Source organism: Mesocricetus auratus, unplaced genomic scaffold (genome assembly GCF_017639785.1).
Source record: "Mesocricetus auratus isolate SY011 unplaced genomic scaffold, BCM_Maur_2.0 Super-Scaffold_100043, whole genome shotgun sequence".
In the NCBI taxonomy this organism is placed as follows: Eukaryota; Metazoa; Chordata; class Mammalia; order Rodentia; family Cricetidae; genus Mesocricetus; species Mesocricetus auratus.
In genome coordinates, this window is record NW_024429220.1 from 8,021,383 (window position 1) to 8,042,253 (window position 20,871).

Consider the following 20,871-nt stretch of genomic DNA (forward strand, 5'->3'; position numbering starts at 1 on the left):
TCTACAGAGTGAGTGTCAGGATAGGTTCCAAAGCTACACAAAGAAACCCTGTCTTGAAACCCTCCCCCCACAAAAATAGGAATTTAGAAAAAGGGACAAGAAGTTTACATGTGTGAACACAATGTTTGCCAGGTACAGACTCCTTTTGTTTTGTGTTTTTTTTAAAGGAGAATGATAGGATAAGCCTAGAATCCTGCAGATTGAACCGTTGGTGAAACACTAAAGTCACATAAAGATAAACACAGGTAACCAATTGCTGCTGAACACTATGTAGTTCACCAATGCCATGTGATCATGAACACCACCTCAACACTGAGAGCATACCCTACACTCCAGCTTCCTCAACTGAGCACTCAAAAACATCAAGACAACTGATTAGCAAATTTATATTATAGGCAGGGAATAATCTTTTATGGCTTGGTTTTGAACGGGAAGATGCAAACCATTGTTCTGACAAGTTGAAGAGGGCCATTGTTAGTGCAGATGACTCAACTTTAACATGACCCACCCAGAAGTGAGTCTCTGCAGCAGGCCCAGGCCCAGGGTTACTGGCTTCAGAAAAGTTCTTGGATAACCGCTAACTGTGCTGAAAGTAGCTATGAGAAGATCAGCACATTCATCTTTATACTTAATCTGAGCCCTTATGTGCTCAGGGTTTTTGGTCATATTGAAATGGAATTTATAGACTAAACAGAAAACTCAGCTCAATGCAGAACATTAACGCCAGTGTTAAGGAGTCATTTTGTTCATGCCAAGTTGATGCTTGTGTGCACTAAGCTGGTTCAATGTGTACTGAACTGAGGAACTATAGTGCTTGAGGGGGTTCAGTCTGTTGGTAAACCATAGAGGAAGAAAGGTCAGACTTCTAACAGCAGGGTACCAGGACCTAAACTGTCGATAATCCAAAGAAAGGCTACAGTCTCAAATCTGGTCACTGTTTCAACTCTCATGGTGTTCTTAGTTTATGAATCAGCTTGGGCCAGAGACAGGCAGAGAGGTTCTCTTTTTGCCTTATGCCTTATGTGTAAGGATGGCTACTCACAGAGGGTCTTATCAAAGACTAGGCAGGAGCTAAGGAAAAAGAGAGAAAAAAAAAACACTCAGAAACTCAGGAACTCAGAAAATAATGACAATGAAGATAATGAAAGAAGCTGACTAACCTAAAAGAGAAGGCAAATTGTAGAAATGAGAACAATGTTGGTCATGATAAGCGCAGCACACTGACCAACAGATGACTGATTAGATGAGACACACCTCATGTTACCACCATCCCTACTGCCTGTGTCAAAACAGTTTTGTTCAAGAGGATCCAAATCCTACTCTCATACCTCTGAATTGCAAGCCTAGCAAATGACAAATTCTTTGAGACTGTCTTCAGGAAAGAATGAAAAGGAACAGTCTCTGTCCCCAAAGAAAATACAAAACACACACATATTTAAGTTCGATCAGCATCTGGTTGAGTGGCCAAGACTTGATTTTGCTTTAGGGTCAGAGAGTGAACAGGTACCTGAAGCAGTTACACAGACATTCTGTGCTAGACTTGATAATAGGAGCATGAGAAGTTCAAGGAAGAGGAGATAGGTACAGCAAAGACCCTTATCCACAATCTGTAAAAAGTTGAAGAGCCCACCAGCTTAGGTGGTACAGAGACATCAGCACGCTGCTAGGAATTAGACTGTGGAGTGCTCAGCATTTAGGGAGGGATGTGAGAAACAGAAGCTAGTTAATCATTTGGGGTTCAGGGAGAAGATGATAGGATATGCTGTAAAAGATACATGTGTACTTCTAGATAGAGAATAGCCTAAGCATTAAGATAAGGACTGCTGATAAGGACTGGCTGGGAGGATTATGGAGTGAGAACTCCAAAAAGACCAAGCAGTCAAGAATAAAACCACAAGCTATAACAATCTCCTCATCTCAGCCACCAAGGGCTAGCAAAGTACTTGCAAGACCACATCCTTTCAAGTGGCATCTAAGTTCTTCAAACATCACAATTTGACTCTGACCTGTCTTACTATTCTCTAATGTGCACATCTTGCTCTAATGGCGAAAACCAGCACAAACACAGCCCAATGCTTACTTTGGGGGTTGGGGAGGAGGTTTGCATTACCGTGGATCAGAGAAAATAAAAAACTATTTTCAAACTAAAGAGAACTGAATATGGAGTGAGCACAAAAATACCTTTAGTTAATTCTTCAGATGATAAATGCCTAAATATTTAGAACTACTCTAATATCTATAGCATGCAATTTCTATATAATGTACATATACCATGGCAAAATGTCAATTCTGAATATAGTAGAGTATATATAGCTATTTATTAAGCTATACTTTCAAAGTAACTATCTTAGTATACAAAGGTGTCTTAATAATTCATTTCTGTTCTGTTGCTTGAGGACACATGCACCGCTGTGTAGAGACTGTGGGACCCCATGAAGAATTAGAAAAAAGGGAATTTGTCTGAGTAGCAGGAACCTGGAAGACTGATTTGGGAGTCAGGAATGGCAGGCGGAGACAATACACAGAAATAAACCAGAAGCCTCTGCAACAATAAAGCCAAGCAACAATCTGTCACTTACGGCCAAGGCAAGGAGAACCCTACTTTGAGAAGGGGCTGGCAAGGTTGTCCTGGTTTGCTTTCTATTGCTATAATAAAGCACTGACCAAACCAACTGGGAAGAAGAAAGGGGTTATAATTCCACATTACAGACCATGATTGAGGGAAGTCAGGGTAGGAAGTCAAGCAGGAATCCAGAGGCAGAAACCGAAGCAAAGACCACAGAGGATTACTGCTTACTGACCTGTTCCCCACAGTTTGCTCAACTCTCTAATACAGGCCAGAATTACCTGTTCAGGGGTGGCATCACCCACAGCAAGACTGGCCCTCTCACATCAACCATTAATTGAGAAAATGCCCCACAGACATGCCCACGGGCCAGTCTGACAGAAGCAATTTTTCAACTAAGGTGCCTTCTTCCCAGGGGATTTGTTTGTGTCAAGTTAACAGAAACCACCACAAGGGTATATGACAGAGAAGAACGGGACAATCAACACAGTACAGGCATGTTCTAGCTAAGGTCACTCTCAGTAGGGAATGAAAGCACCTGGGCAGATCCACCACTTTCTCTTGTGGTCCCACGTGACTCAACAGTTATTGAGTGAATGAACAGGGATTGAGCCATCAATGCATAGAAGCCAATGGAAATCATGGGCAGGCACAGGTAAGTCAGAAAAAGACTACAACATAAGAAGAACAAGGTCAGAACAGAGATTGGGGTAGTGTCAACAATTAAGATGCAGAAAACCTGGTAAATATCCCAAAGGAACAACAGAGCAAGCAGGAACTGCAAATCAAGGAAGGCAGAGGCTGCTGCGGGGAGGTGGTGGGGCCCAAGCATGAGTTACTCCTCTCACTCCAAGATAAAACTAGCTCTCTCACAGTGTCCAAGTGTTCTTTACATGAAAGCTATGAGTTTTCAGTTAAATTAACTTCTACAACGGGGTTTTAGATTTTGCCTAAACTAGAACCCTTCCTTACTCATTCACTACAATGATAAATTCTCTGCATTTAGAAAGAATTTTTTCTCTTCAAGTCTTAACCTATACCTACCTACCCTGGCTCCCCAGCATGAATGAATTATAATGTGGTAAGTGGAATAAAACAAGGAGCCAAGACCCATGAGGTACTAGCAAGACTATGCTGAGCTGTGATGGGGAATGTCCTTCTGTATATATGTTTCTCTTATTGGTTGATGAATAAAACACTGGTTGGCCAATAGAGGCAGGAAGATAGGCAGGACTAGGAGAAGAATGCTGGAGAGACAGGCGAGAGAGGCCACCAAGAGACACCATGTAGAGAATGGGAAAATAGGACGTGCCCTAGCTACTTGCCAACAGTTTAATAATTAACGAGTCCTGTGTGCTTATTTGAGGGTGAAGTGCAGTGTGACCTGGCAGGACAGAGACTCCCATCTTCAGAGCTGTCCACTGTGCCTGGGCCTCAGATTCTACCAATGTGGCTTATCAGCAAAAGTATACCTTTTAGGAGACTTTAATTATGTATTGGGTTTTGCCCACACATAGTTTAATATGTAGCATTTGCTTCAACACTAACAACACTAAGTGTGGTCATTGCTTCCCTTTAATAGAAGAAGAAATTGAGGCACAAGGAGGTTAAGAAACTGAAGTCCCATGACTATTAGGTTTTAAGCTAGGATTCAATTTCCTATATCTGAAGCCATTGTTCTAAACTATCATGTGAAAAATAATGAAAAGCATGAAGTACTTTGCATATGAATGTGTAAATGTGTGAATTTCAAGCTGCAAGCAACAGAAACAATAAAAGCAGAGAAGACACAAGTCACTAGTGCCATTGCCCAGAAATGAAGCTGTATTTATTCTATGTGAACTCTACCACTCCCTGGACAGACATGCACTGCAAAGTGAGCAAAACACAAGCTAGGGCAGTTAATTACAGGTAGCAAGTAACAAAGGCACTGGCCTGGTGCAACTTAAAGAAGTGAATAATCTTTTGCCTACTTATTGGGATGGCTCAATTACTTGCCATGTGTTAAAAACACTATTGGCAGTAGAGGGTAGAGGATTCTAAATTTTTCTATTAAAGGTCAGAATGGACATCAACTTCGATATCAGTTATCCTTCCTTAAGTTATTCAGCAATTAGCTACATGGCATTTGCTCCCAAAATATGGGTCTGAAGATTGGGCCTCAGGTATATAAGAACCCAAGAACCTATAAGCTGTCATCATGCTTTATCAAAAACAGAAGTCTATGAACAAGGACAACTATTGAATAAAACTCAACTTGTCTGTTGGTATAGCTGAAAACTGACAGGTAGGTGTTCCTTGAGTAGAAACAAAACCCAAAGATGATACTACTACTACCACTACCCCCACCGCTTCCTACCTACTGCTAACTACAGCAGCAGGAGCAGCTACAAAAGGGTATCATGTATAAAGCTATGAAGATGTTAGTGGTGAAGGTGTTTCAGAAGTATTTGACATCACTGAAAATACAATAAACGAAAAATGTCCAGGGATAGGACTTCAGAGATAAGAGAAATTCCGGCAGCACAGGATACATGTCTAAAGCATTCCATTTGTTCTTGAATACAAGAGTACTGAAATTAAAGGGTTAGTACATATTTAAATGTCTCTTCCCCTTTAGCCAAATCCTTTCACAGTGTTTATCAAAGGTATGATTCTGCTCAGTGAAAACAGAGAGAGATACAAGGACACTTACTTTTTGGCAAATCTCCAGTACTAGAAGCTGAAACTGTCCTGCTTCTGTCATGGGATGGGCTACTTCCCTCTTGCTCAGTAAGTGGTGATCCCTCTGAAAGCACAGAGCCACAGGCCACAGGTTCTAAGGGCCCAGAAAACAATGATGTGGAAAACTCTGAACTCTTATGTTGTCCATTTGGCAATTCACCATTGAACTGTTCATAGGAGCTGCCATACGTGTAATCACTCTCTGTATTTGGCTCATCTAGGTTATATTCCTCAGGGTTTGCACAGTCGTCATCATCATCCTCTTCATCCTCCAGCTGCTGTTCCAGTAAGAATGGACCATTTTCAATATGGCCGTTGGCTTTAGGGGGCTCCATCCATGTAGGGTCTAGGTTTGCAAGTTCCTGTTCAACATCCTCTTCATCCTTCTCAGCATTTTCCTTCTCTGCATCTTCTTTTTCTTCCTGGTCTTCAGCTTCACCTTAACAAACATGGGGTTAAGATTAGGAGTCATGACTCTCCTTGCACAGTAGTACTAGTTAGCTTCTTCAACAGGAGACACTTAGCTTTGAAATTTTTTGGTTTTAGTTTTTCCAGACAGGGTTTCTCTGTGTAGCTCTGGCTGATCTGTAGACTAGGCTAGTCTCAAACTTAAGAGATTCACCAGCCTCTGCCTCCTACATGCTGGAATTAAAGGCATGTGCTATCATATCCAGCTAAGAGACGCTTCTAATATACCACAGAACATGTCTATTTAGTTTTCAAGGCAAAATGGCTTTCTAAATCCTGTTTTCTGCTAATTTAATATTTTCAGGAACAAGTTAGCTCTTGGGGTAAAATGCTAAGTAAAACTGGACTTTCATTCCAACCCCTCCCTGCCCACAGCTTTTCTCAAAGATGTTTATTGTAGCTGATCTTTAAATTCATTGTAAATTGTATGTGTGTGCACATGCCTATGGCGTTGGAGGCCACAGGCTTCTGAGCCCCTTCGAGCTGGAGTGACAAGTAGTTGTGAGCAACAGGACACAAGTGGTGCTGGGAAGTCAACTTGGTTCCTTTGCAAGAATACTGACTCATTTCTTTTAGTCACTAACCCTTTCCTCTATAGCTTTAGAATAAGATTTGTGGTGCATTAAAGTTAGGAAAAAGGTTAATCACAAAATAAAAGGGTCATCATTAACAGGAAAAAACCCACAAAATATGTTTCTTGGACTTCCTTCTTCCCTTTTTGAAAACATACTTTGAAACGTTAACATAATGCCTAGCAGACATTTTACAGATGGCGTATAGGCCGCTTCCCATAATCTCCAACAAGGAGTTAGAGAAAGTTGTCCTTAACATATGAGGCAGCAGCATGAAGCCAACCTGTGTGGTACACTGGTTGGGCCCTTAGTGCAGTTCCAGGACACCTACCCATCAGACCTCCCTCCTGCTCTCAGTTGTACTAACCATTATCCTTTGCTGTCTCTCCTTCAGCTGCTTCCTCTAGTCCTGCTTCCTTTAGTTTCACCTCTGGGTGATACCCATCATCTTGCTCATTGGATGGGATGGCAGCCGTGATACTTTCCTCTATGGTTTTCCTTTCAGCCTCTCGCTCCAATTCCTCAATCTCCTGCAGACGTTTTTCCAGCAACTCAGCCTGCCTCTTCTGTTTCTTTTTCAGCTTTTTCTTTTTGTTTTTAGATATTTTTCCTATCTACAACATGGTAAGAAAGAACCGCAGGTCAGGTGCTTCTTCTTAAAACGCTATTTAGGAGTATAAGTGCTGGCAACACGGCAAATTCCAATTCTGCTTTTTCACATCATACTCAGTTATAGATCTACCTCAGGATAGGATTGTGCTCATATTGTGGGTCTTCCCCTTGAAGGGACATAACTTCCATTAGAAAGTCTAGAACTGAGCATCTTGAGCAAGAATCTCTTGCAAGCTTTCTTTACTGCCACCTATATCCAGAATCATTCTCATTCCTTAACAACAAAAACAAACACCTACCAAGACAGGTGGCAAACAGCGCTGTCTGCATTTGTTCGTAATACCAAGCTGTGATTGATAGGCAATATAGCATGAACTTTCAGGAATAAACATAATATAAAAGGACAAAAAAAGAAAAGTCACAGTTTTGTCTACCTCCAGCTATAGCCATATGTCGTGGAAATACTGGCAACAAGTACCTTTAAAGTTTCATAGACCCATAAGCCCAAATCCTTAGATCAGGGTAGAACTATGAAAGTGATTTGGATTTTCTGGCAACAATTCATCAGACTTGAACTTCTCTTTTAAGAAAACAGGTCCACAGAATAGATAATGCTCACTTACACAGCTAACTATAAAAAAAATTAAAAGGGTTTTATCAAATAAGATACTTGAAGGCCAAACAGAAGTAATTTTAAAAAGGTTCTTTTAAACTTGATCTAAAACCTTGCAATTCACTGAACTTAGCCAATTGCAGCCTAGAGAGCACAGGAAAAGACTAGTCTTGCAGTAGCTTTGACTATTTCCATCCATGGCAAGAAGTCAAGCTTTTAGGGGGGGGCGGGGAAAACAGAATTTATAAACATGCCAACTTTTAAATTAATACAGATTAGAACATTTGCTACATAATTTGTGAAGCTCAACAGTGAACAGTCTCTTTTGACATGATGAATATATATACATGTAACATACTTACAGGTTTTTGCTGTGGAGCTGTACTCACTAAAACAAAACAAAACAAAATGGGTATTCAGAAGAAAAAAAGTACCTTTGGACAATCTGATTTGCAAAATGAAATAAAACTGTCTTTTAATAATTACACAGCTTCAAAAAACTAAACCCCTGAGGTTTCTAAAAAGTTTATACAATGCAAACACACAATTTACTATTACAGGGCACAGGAGAAGCTGTTCATATATAAGACACTTGTCTTGAAAACAGCCTCTCTCAAAGCACTGACTGAAAAATTGAGAAAATGGAGGAAGAGTTTATGTCTGTCACAGAACCACATGTGTTTTACAAATGAGGCAATGAACACTTTAGATAAGAAGACATATAGCTATGTCTGAAAACCACTTGGAAACATCAGACAACTAAACTAAGTCACACAGTGCAGCACATTGCAGCAATCACTCTGAAAGTCAGCCTAACATGCATCAAAACCTTTGTAAATTGGTTGTATGAGCTAATAACATCGTGATGGCACATGAGATGAGGTGACAGCAACCTCTCTGAAGTCCCTGTCAGTCATTAAACCCTTTAGTCTGCATATTTGCAGGTCAATGTGCCAGGGTACAGGCAATGTGATTATACTGACAGCATAGCCAGCACTTCATTTCCACCAATGAATTCTATGAAATTCAGAAGAAACACTATGCTAATGCCTAAGTGACCTGGTCCCCTTTCCCACTCCTCATCCCTTGATCTTTTAATACCAAATGTATCAGTTAAACTGAGATGGATCCAACTACATTAAGAGAAGAAAAGAGTTTTATGAAACCTAAATCAGAAAAATGTCTGCAGGTAGGCTACATAGAGACTTCGACAACACGACATGCTGCTATGTAGATGAATCAACAGCTAAGAATTCAGGTTGAATTTTAGTAGAGGGTAAAGGTAAGGTAGTATAAACAATTAACAAAAAATAATTAGATATAACATCTTATTGATGTTATTTTCAGCAACCAAACTCTTAGAAAAAGTTCCTAATATGTACACATCAAACTCAACTGTCTTCAATGTATAATTCTGAAATCTCACAGCCCCCAAGCAGACTGAAGCAATGAGGGCTCAGCTCCCTCACCTGCAGACCCAGAAGGAGGAGGAGCACCTGCTTTCTGCCACTCAGTAGCCTCAGCTGCCATTCTTCGCACATAAGCATCATCGACACACATCAAGATGTTTTCCGGCTTTATGTCGGTATGAATTATCTTGCATTTACTGTGTAAATAATCTAATCCTTGGAGGACCTGGTCATAGTAAAGTAAGAAAAGAAAGAACTTATTAATACTCTTATTATGTAACTTATTTAGTCACAAAAAACATAATTTTCCCACATATTCCCATATATAAATTGGAATACAATTTCATAGGCACAGATGGATACCTTTAAAAAAATATTTTCTTCACAGGCAACCAATGTGCATCACTTTAGATCTTATTTATGCTCATAGACACAAATGAATCTCTCCACATGTCTTTAATAACAACTTTATACAAGAATAAATCCAGCCTTGAGAGATGGCTCAGTGGTAAAGAGCTCTTTCAGAGGACAGGGGTTCAGTCTCTAGCATACGCATGTGACTCACAACTGTCTGTGACTGTAGTTCCAGAAGATGCAGTGTCACCTTCTCCCCTCTGCAGGCACAAGGCACACACACTGCACATACCACACACATTGTATGTATGAGGCAAAACACTGATACAAATGAAATAAAAATGAACAATCTTTAAATTGTGTCAAATATATATTTAACTGCTTTAAATTCACAAGTCTGCTTTTTAGATTGCAACATCACTCTGATTCAGAACATTTTCATCACTACATAAAGAAATTCCATACTCTGAGCAGTAACTTCCTATCCCCCTCCAACTCCTACAGTTCTAACCGCAAAGCCATGTGCCTGACTCTAATCAAGTGGTGTGTGTATGTGTGTGTGTTTGTGCAAATATATGAGATGTGCATACACTTATATGCACATGTGTGGAAGACAGTAGTCAGAAGCAGGCACAATCCCTAATACCGCTCTCTTTACCTTTTTGTTTGTTTTTTTAAAAAATTACTGGTTTCTCTTACTGAATTTGGTTAGAATGGCTGGCCTGGCCCACAAGCCTCAGGGTCTTCTTGGCTTTGACTCACCAGTGCTGGGTCACACACACACATCACTACACCAGGCCCTTTATATGTAAGGGTGCTAAGAATTTGAATTCAGACCCTTACCCTATGCTTCCCCTTTACCAACTGAGCCACCACCCTAACCCCACAGTGCTCTTCTGTAAACAGCATAATGACTGAGGCTCATGCTTGCTAGCACGTGCCAGTTACTTACTTCCTCTGTCACCAAACAGACACATGGCACTTTTTAAACGTATTCGTTTTCATCCTTATGTATGCCTGTGCTTTGATTGCAGGTGTGACTAAGGCACCACATGCGTGCATGGCATCATCAGAGAGTATGAGAACCTGAGGAATGGTCATAAGCTACCATGCCTGTGCTGGGAATTGAACCTGGGTCCTCTGCAAGAACAGCCAGTGTGCTTAACCACAGAGCCACCTCCCCAGTCTCCAAATGGCATTTTCTTCATTCCTTCACTCAATAAGAATCTCAACTGTTCTAGTGCTTGGCTATTGAGAGTAATACTTTTATACACATTCACGTGCAGGTTTTCATGTAGTAACCATCTTTTTGTTTTTGTGTATGTTTAAGTATGTGGTTACACTATATGGCAATTATAGTCAGCCTTCTAATTAACTGCCATATTGTGTCTCATACTGACTGAACCAATGTACAGTTCCACAGCTGTGTATAATAGCACCAATTTCCTTCATGCTCTACCAAAACTATCATCTTTTTTTATTTTACATACACTTTGGAATGAAGCTATATTTCATTATTGTTGAGTGTAGCTATTTTTCAGAGTTTTGCTTTTTGTCTGATTTTGAGACAGGACCTTACTATGTTGCTGAGGCTAGTCTTGAACTTGTAAGCTCAAACAAAACTCTCAACTTATGTTTATTTTCAACACTGCAGAAAAGGAAGCTTTAATTTAAAAAATACCCTTAGTTTTACTATAACACTATTAAATGAAAATAAGCTGGGTTTGGTGGTGCACTCCTGGAATGACACACTCAGGAATTCAGTGTCAGGATGACTAGGAGGTTAGGCATCTTCAGCTACTTACTGAGTCCATGGCTACATGAGACCCCTACTTTAAAAGATGTACTGCGTAAGCAGGGAAGTGGTGGCGCACCTTTAATCCCAGCATATGTCTCCAGCAAACTGGAACAGTTTTTCAAATATTATAACATAAAACATATAACTGGTATACCATACAATCCCACAGGACAAGCAGTGGTTGAGAAATCTAACCATACTTTAAAAGAAATGCTCCATAAACAGCCAGGGGGAACAAAGACCCCCAAACCCAGATTATATAATGCTTTATTAGGCGAGGTGTTGGTGGCACACACCTTTAATCACAGCATTCAGGAGGCAGAGGCAGGTGGGTCTTTGTGAGTTTGAGACCAGCCTGATCTACAGAGCGCGTTCCAGGACAGGCTCCAAAGCTACAGAGAGAAACTCTGTCTCGAAAAACCAAAATAACAAACAAAACATAATGTTTTATTAACATTAAACTTTCTTAATGCTAATGAGAAAGGACAAAAGACACTGGACTACAAAAATTCTGAACTAAATCAGCTGGTGTATTTCAAGGATGTTATGACTTCAGTTTGGAAACCAGGATATATGGTATGTTGGGGAAGGGGTTTTGTCTGTTTCCGCAGGAGAAGAAAAGCTTTGGATTCCATCAAAATCGATCAAGATTTGATATGAACAGGAGAAACCTCAGGAGGAGGAAAGATGACAGCTCATCCACAAAGTCATATTCTACAATGTGTAAGGAGATCGATCTCACAAAGGAAAGGGAAGTGTTTGGTTTTTGTCTCCACAGGAAAACCCATCTCCCAACAGCGAGAAGATACTGAACGTGTGGATACCTGAAGAAGGGAGGATGGCTACCCAAAGAACCTTCAAACAGAGAAGAACCTAACGTTTGCTATCAGTGCCTAATTCTCTTCACTTTGCCCTTATAATATCTGTTTTCTTTTACCTCCCAATACTCTTTTGGTCACAATTCACTCAAATCAATGCTGGCTTTGGAGTTGAATTTGGCTCTCCTCCTCTAAATCCAAGCATATTCCTAAAATAAAATTCAGAGCTTATGTATTATATCAAGGAGCCATTGATGTAAGACAGAAGAAAACAAAATCTAGGGATTGTCATCTGTTCATACTCATTCTTTCTCTGAAAGTCTAATTTCCCTCACATTTACATCTTCCTTATTGTTGCCTTTCCTGGTATGCATACATATAAAGTTGAAATTTCTTTGTTGACATTAACATTTGAGTTTTCCAGAGAACAAGGAATTTCCTAACAGCAATCTTGAAACATCTCAGAAAGAAAATGGGGCCCCACTTCATCGACTCCACCTGATCCGACTTGAAGCATCTGAACTGACAAGTACCACCCTAATTGGGACTACATCACTCCACACAACTCCAGACTAATTAACTGATATGTACCTTCTACACTCTGGCCAGAGCCTCAGACACGAGCTTCAATCAAGATTAGAACTTCAGTCAAGAACTTCAATCAAGCATCTCCTGCCAGACAGAGACTGGGTACAAATGTTGTAACTAGTCCACTTGACTTTCACTACACTAACATTTTCTTCCTACAGGATCCCATGAGGTTATCGTAGTCCCATTTCAGCAGGAAGTAATTATGAGAATACTATGCCCCCTTTCCCTATTGTTGACATTACACCTGTTAATCATTTTCAATTATTTAGGGTTGGGCTTGGAAGGAGGTATTCAGACTTGGACATTTCTTTCAGATAAGTTTAGGATTTAGATGGGATAGATATGCTTAGGATAGGATATAGGTTGATTATAATTTTTATCTTCTTTTATCATCTTCTATGTATATGTGCTTTATATTAGTTTGAGACAATTTAGTTTTAAGTCTAAATCTCTTCTTTAGACTAAAAGGGGACTTGTAGGGAGAGATCTTACGTACCTGTAGGGCTGACCACACCCAAACGGCAAGTAGAACGTATGGAGGATAAAAGAGCTAGGGAGAGGAGACTCTTGCTCTTGGGTTCTGGTTTCGGCCTGGAGAACCTTTGGTTCTCAGCTTTCTTAGCTTCTCACATAAGTGATTTCTTCCTCAATAAAACATGATAGGACATACCTATTTTGTGTAGCTTAATATTTCCGCATTACTTAGGAAGCTAAGACAGGCGGATCTCTGTGAGATCGACGCCAGCCTGGTCTACTGAGCAAGTTCTAGCACAGCTTCCAAAGCTACAGAGAAACCCTGTCTTGAAAAACAAAACACACAAAAAATTTACCGAATAAAAATAGTTAGAATAGACCAAATCTTATACAATGGCAATGACATAAAGGCAAAGACAATGTTTTCTGGAATTATTCCCACTGAAGAAGGATCCTTAAAATAATTTCCAAAATAAAAATGTATTTTTAAAATGTTTCTACAAATCAGAAATTTTCACCAACTATTAACACCATCATTCAGACCTCTTGTTCACAAGAGACAAGAAGTATGGTGTGGGGCTGAAGACGTAAACTCAGTAGTTAAGAACACATGCCATGCCAGGCAGTGGTGATGCACGCCTTTAATCCCAGCACTTGGGAGGCAGAGGCAAGTGGATCTCTGTGAGTTTAGGCCAGCCTGGTCTACAAAACTACAGAGGAACCCTGTCTCGGAAAAAAATCAAACAACACTTGCCACTCTGGAAGAGGGCCTAGGCGCACATGACGCTGCACGCAGTCAACTATTTAAGTCAAGTTCTGGAATACATACCTTCTATGGCCTCCAGGGGCACTGTATATGCACATACACAACATAAATACAACAACCCAATCTTATTTTTTAAGGTGCAACATTGGGAAATGACTTGCAAAAGTAATGTTTTTATCTTGAATATCTAGCTAAATAATTTTTAGACAGTTCAATGTTATTACAAAGAAAAAAGGAACAAAAATCATAGGAGAGAAACTTAAGCAGGGATGATTACCTCTTAACTAGGTACAAGAGAGGCATTAAAATTCAGAAATGACTCAAAAGCTACACAGAGAAACCCTGTCTCGAAAATCAAAAAACAAACAAAAACCGAAAAATTCAGAAATGACATGGAAGTTGTTTTATGTGATTTTAGTTGAATATTAACTCCAGGTTACGCACTATTTGCAATGTTTGATACACAATAACGTGCCCTGTCTTCAGGGTGCTTATAGTATTCAAAGAGCTGACCCAATTAGTAGCAATAGTAAGGGAATCTGTCAGTGCACTCTGATACACTACTAACAAGTTGTTAGTAACCAGCAAAATAAACCACTATGTTAAAAATAAAGTTCTGAATTTTTTAACACTAAAATATTTAGTGTTAAAAAGAAACCAAACCAACAAACAAATAACATCCCCAAAAGTTGACAAAGCTGAGTGGTAGAGGCACACTCCTTTAATCCAGAACTTAGGAGGCAGAGGCAAGCCAATCTCTGTGAGTTCAAGGCCAGCCTAGTCTACAAAGTGAGTTCCAGGACAGCCAGGGCTAGGAATACACAGAAACCCTGGTTCAAAAAACCAGGGGAAAAAACAAAACAAAAACTCCAAACAACAACAAAGCCCCAGTAAATTAAGATGATTCCCACTTTAATTTCTTTCAACTATTAACCTAAAGGAAAAACATCAATATCTTGCTTTCTTTTGTTTGTTTTCGAGACAGGGTTTCTCTGTGTAGCTCTGGCTGTCCTGGAACTCACCCTGTAGACCAGGCTGGTCTTGAACTCACAGAGATCTGCCTGATAAAAGGCACGAGGCACCACCTTATGTTTCTTAGGGTGATAAATTATCTGACAACCACCTTTTCATGCATATGTTGCCCTTATCTTTCTGTTTTAGCTATTCAGTCTGAAGACTGCTTCATTGTGTGGAAGGTTTTGGAGGTAGGAACAGGTGTGACTCAGTTTCCACTGTCAAAGATTTGCCCAAGACAAGTGAAGCATTCTCAGGGGAATTTGAAGTTTCAAATCTCTTAAAAGTGTTGCCTACCTGCCTCCCTTCCCAAAGACTTTCCTTACCAAGTGTTGCTACAACGGCTGACAACAAAAACAAGACACCACTGTAGGGGTGAGCCCACAATATTGTCCACACCCCTTTGTGGGCTCATCCCTGCAATTCCCCTTTTAGTCTAAATTGTGGGCTCACCCCTACACGCCACCACTGGGTTAATTTAAGCAAATTAACCAAGAAATGTAAATCAGACCAATGGGTACCACTACCAACCAAATCAAGCTGCCTGAGAGAAGCAGAGACTGCAAGATGAGTGCTGCTCCTCACAGAAGTCACAGTGAGGTGCAGGAGTACCAACAACTACAAGAGAAGTACTAGCCAGAGCCACTAGAACCCAGAGTCTGCACAGACAAACAGCTCTCATTTGCCCTCCACAAACCAGCGCTGTTCTCAAACTTGGTCAGAGCGCTTCTGTTTGCAGGTAACACAAGAGCTCCTAACTGCTCTAAATGCTGACAGTAAGTGACTGCTGAATGCACTGTCTAAAACCTGTATCCTCTGCATCATCCGTAGCCCACCACCAAGGCCCAGGGAATAATGAGGAAGAAGAGATGGAAATAATGTCAGAGCTGGAGTGTGGGGAGATGTATTGTAAGACTGCCTTCTAAACAGTTACAGTGCTGTACCCTTGACCACAAGACTGAGTTGTGTCCTACCTCAACATCCCAGAGTAGAAGAAAACAGGCAGATAGGGTCCCTCCCCCAGTGGCAGTTAATGCCTGCTAGGGGATCAAAAGTCATTGTTCTTTGGATGCACAGCTACTGGTAAATTGCTCATTACCCAGTAAATCACCCCACACCCATGCACATACTAACAATCCTAATTAACTCAGTGGCTGTTTTTTATTTTGGTCATTATTGTTGTTGTTGTTTTTAATGACAAGAGATAAAAGGAGGAGGATGTGTTAGGAAGAAGTGTTCTAGGGGACACACTAAGTAGGTAAGAAGGGAATGCTTTGTAGACCAGACTGGCCTCAAACTCAGATCTGCCTGCTGGGATCAAAGATGTGCGCCACCACTGCCTGGCAGTTGTTTATTCTTTAAATGCTATGACCCACAACTGGATTAACAACTCAAGCACTAAGTAATTTATCTTGAGCCTTCCAAGTATTTAACTAGTCCAAGAGAACTGTCAACTGAGGCTGAGGAAGAACTGGCTCTGGTAGGAAAGAAAGAAACTATAGGACGCACATGTGGATGGCTCAGATCCACAGCTTGACTGTATCTGGTCATTTTACCTTCTACTCATTCGCCTGCAGAGATTTTATTTATTTATTTATTTATTTATTTATTTATTTATTTATTTTAGAGACAGAGTTTCTTCTGTAGCTCTGCAGGCTGCCTTGGAACTAACTAACTCTTGTAGACCAGGCTGGTCCTTGAACTCACAGAGATCTTCCTGCTGCCTCTGCCTCCCAAGTGCTGGGATTAAAGGTGTTCGCCACCCACCTGGCTCCTACAGGAATTCTTATGCAGAGATGGATATATTTACTACACAAAGTAAAAAATTAAAGACAAGGTCTCTGAATTGATTCTGAAAGAAAAATGGAGACTTCATCAATTAGCAGGGATAGACACAACTGAAATTGTGGCACCTTTTACCAAGGCTGAAATCGCCTCATATGGGCAGAAAATTAACACTGGCAAAGAGTTTGCAGTGATTTCTTGGGAAAGATTAGCAACAATTACCCTAAAAACAAGAGACTTCAGTCTATAAAAAAGAACTACATGGATTCTCCCTTATATAAATAAAGGGAACACTAATTTCTGGAGGCCCTACATTCTATACGGATTCAAATAAATCAGAAAAGGCAGATTATAAGTCAGGAAAATTAAGTGGCTCAGAGTCCTTATAATTCTGTCCAAAAGTTAGAATTATATGCTATTCTCATGATGTTAATGGATTTTACAGAACCTCTCAACAGATACTTATTTGTGATATGCAGAGTTATTTTGCATATTAAAATGCTGATTTTATACTAGATGGTACAGAATAGACTTTATTATTTATTCAACTATAAGAAATAATCAGAAATAGGAATCATTCCATATGCATGTAATACACCCAAGGCAGCCAGGCCATCTAGCACAAAGTAATGATGAGATTAATCAGCTATTAGTAGGGAATGTGCTAGAAGCCTTAGAATTTCATAAGAAACACCATGCCAACAGCAAAGGTTTGGAGAAAGATTTTTCTACTATTGGCAAAAAACAAAACAAAACAAATTATATTTTTTACATAATCAAACTGTGTTACCTTCAGGAAATAACCCAAAAGGTACTCAAAGAAATGAAATTTGGCAAATGGGTGTGCTTCATTTTTGCAGAGTGTGGAAACCATACTAGAGATAGAGTCCAGATTTCAATGGGCAAGTGCTTCGAGTTTTGAATAGGCTGATTCTGTAATCACACATTTGTTATAGGTTATAACCATCATGGGATACCTGTACAAATTAAGGCTGATAATGCTCCAGCATAAGTCTTTAGTGAAATTAAACAGTTTTGTGCTTATTACAATATAAAGCATATTACAGGTATACCAAACAATCCTACAGGACAAGCAGTTACAGAAAGAACAAATCGAACTCTAAAGAATATGATTAATAAACAGAGGGGTAATAAAGACTCCCAAAGATAGATTACACTGCCCTTTATTGACTTTAAATTTTTTAAATGCTAATGAACAAGGAACAATGACTGTGGATAGTAGAAAAAAACTGAATTAAATCAGCTGGTATACTTTAAAGAAGTGTTGACCTCAGAATGGAAACCAGGATATGTATTACGTTGAGGAAGAGGTTTTGTTTTTGTTTCCACAGGATAAAACACTATGGATACCATCAAGATTGATAAAGATTAGATCCAAACAGGAGATACCTCTTAATTAGATAGTTCATTGGTCATTCAATCCATACTTGTAAGACTAAAAAACACCTTTTTATTTGATCAGGTAAGAAAAAAATTATTATTAAAAGATAATAGTTTTTCCCAAAAAGCATTCTGCCTTAACAAAGATATAACCTGACAAAAATGGAACTCCACAAAGTTGGGGTTGAAGAAGGGTTTTGGTTTGTCTTTCCAGGAGAATAAAAGCACCCAACTAAGGAATCTGAAGACCACTGGACAAACAAGAAATCTGAAGAAGAAATGCACCAAGAAAAAGAATAAAACTGGCTTAATGGTATAGCACATTTCCAACACGATAAAACTTCACAAGTCTTTCCAAATACTTGTTTCTGCTGCTCTCTACAAACACAGAATGCAAATGATCTGTTTGTGGAATTCAACTAAAAACCAAAGCTAGCTTTGGAGTGCGGCTCTTCCCTTCTCTAAACCTCATGACTGTTAAAGGAAAATCCAAAATCTCTGTCTCATCTCAGAACAACCTGATACTCGACAGCAGAAAACCAAAATTAAGGGACTATTCTATTGCCACTAAGGTATAGATATTATCTCTAAATTTATAAGATGTATGTGTACGTGTACATATATACACACACATATATGTATTTAAACTTTCTGTCATATTAATGGTCATATAAAGTATTAACTAATTCTAGAAATAGACTTCACCTAGTTTCCTGTACATGATTTCAGACTTGAATCTGAATTGGGTAACTAGGAGCTAAGTTTGTGTACCAAGGATGTACTTAATAGATTACAGTCCTTTAACATCTCTGAGTTCTGCTGCATATGATATTTTAAATTTTTAAGTTTTCTGCAGTGAATGGTGATCATTCCTAACAGTGACGTTTGAAGTCTCCAAAAGGAAGATGGGACCCCACAACAATGATTCCACCTAAGTTGACAAACATGACCCAAAGGTCAGCACTGAACTACAAACTGCTCAGGACAATTTCAAGGTAGGTAGCTGAGATGGTCCAGTCACACAGACTATCCAGTCAAGACTTCAGATAAGCCCTACTTTTTCCCATCACATGGAGACTAAACAAAAAATAATACAGTTAGCTCTTCAGGACTTGACCATTGTCTCAGTTTTCTAAGAATCCCCTAAAGATGCCATCACCCCACACATAACAGGAAGTAACTTTAAGAATCCGACACCCATGGGGCAGGGGAAGAGGGGAGGGAGGGGGAACTGGGATTGACATGTGAAGCAAGCTTGTGGCCAATTAAACAACAACAACAACAAAACACCCACATTCCCAAGAGTGGTTTTCGGTCATTGTGGATTATGAATGTTTGTTATCACTTAAGGGGGCCAGTTGCAAATTATTACTGGCTATGGTAAGGGAGGAAACTAAGCAAGAGAAGTTAGATTCAAGGATCTCTTTCTGAGAAAAAAAGTAAGTAAATAAAAAAAAGGGGCTATGGAAAGGATACGATAAAGGATAAACTATTGAGTCTGCTTTAAACTAAAAAGCAACTATTAATCTCAAATAGTTTACATTAGTTTTTTTTATATTGATACAAAATTATACAAATTTAAGGTTATTTTTGTTATACTGTATATATATGTTTCTACTCTTGTTTAAGGTATTGTATCTATGCAGCTCATTTCAAAACATAATGTATAATTAGAAATACAGGTTAGTAGTTAGTCATCCATTAATAATTGAACTCATAGTTTATTTTTATGCTAGGTATAATTTCCAGGTTAAACAGAGATATATTTTAGATAGATAGGTAGTCTTCAAACACTTCAGAGACCTACAGAATATGGTATTTAAGATGTTTCAATAACCTACGGCTTTTCGTGAGGGTGAGACACATCTGCTTCTGGCAGGATCTATTTACTTCAAAAAAAGGATGATGGACATCTAAGAACCTTCATATGGAGTTTGCTTTCTTTGTGGCAAAGTAGCCACTGGGCAGGAAACCGCCCTTGCTTCAGCTGCTGACAGTGGTTCTGTCCAAATTGGAAGAGCAGACACAAAAGGAGGTAACTGCTGAACTTTGCCAACACAAGGTAGGTCACTCCTTAAAAAATCCTGATGTCAGACTGTTGCTGTTTTAATAGTGAGGAGAGGGAGGGGGGAGGAAGGCAAGGAGACTGTGTGTAAATGTATGCACATGACAGAAAGGAAAGAATAAAATTCCCAGCAGCCTATGACAAACAAGAAGATCAATGGTCATGAGATAATAAATGGCAAAAGGCACTTAGGAGCAAGAGCTTCATTGTCAAGAACTTTCTCTAAACTATAAAAAAAAAAACAAGTAATAAAGCATAAGCAAAAATCTCATTAATTTAGGACATGCTTAAAGCTGTTTGGGACATCTTTAAATAGTCAAACCAATGGGGGACAAGGCACTAGGTCTGTTTTTGAGGGGAAAACTGGATGGAAGACTTTAACAAGAAGAACAGTGACCTAAGTGTCTGGACACAGGCCAAGTGCTATTCCAACCATTATATCACTTAGCTAAAAAAAAAAAAAAAAAAAGTAAATCTTGAGTTCTAAAACTAGACTAAGATTTCACTTCTTGCTCCTCTGCTTTCTACATTATTACTATTATTATATTTATGTGTATATTTCACATGTTTGTAAGACTCAGTGATGTCAAAAGAGGGTATCAGAACTCCTGGAGCTGGAGTTACAGGCATCTCTGTGCCACCTACCCCAGAGTAGGTGCTCGGAACTGAACCAGGGTCCTCTGGAAGAGCATCAGGCGTCTTTTAGTCACTGAGCTGTCTCTTTAACCTGACTTAAGGGAAATTATTTACACTCTATATTCCTATTTCCAGTTCCGTGAAATGAAGAAACAAGGAATGTCTGTTTTATGGAGTACTTAAAAGGTTTTAGAGGAATAAAGTA

General features: G+C 39.4%; 1 protein-coding gene across 9 annotated transcripts in view; it reads right to left on the reverse strand.

Moving 5' to 3' along the window:
• Positions 1-20,871, reverse strand: part of Srpk2 (SRSF protein kinase 2) — a 211,694-nt gene that overhangs the window by 18,443 nt on the left and 172,380 nt on the right. For 7 of the 9 annotated variants that reach the window (XM_040735191.1, XM_040735192.1, XM_040735187.1 and 4 more), the window contains 4 exons: positions 9,025-9,190; positions 7,918-7,943; positions 6,698-6,944; positions 5,262-5,729 (listed from right to left, as the gene is read on the reverse strand). In XM_040735191.1, the coding sequence (XP_040591125.1) occupies positions 5,262-5,729; positions 6,698-6,944; positions 7,918-7,943; positions 9,025-9,190 (907 nt within the window). The remainder of the gene's footprint in view (positions 1-5,261; positions 5,730-6,697; positions 6,945-7,917; positions 7,944-9,024; positions 9,191-20,871) is intronic. The other 2 variants (XM_040735188.1, XM_040735186.1) reach the window with 1 other exon arrangement.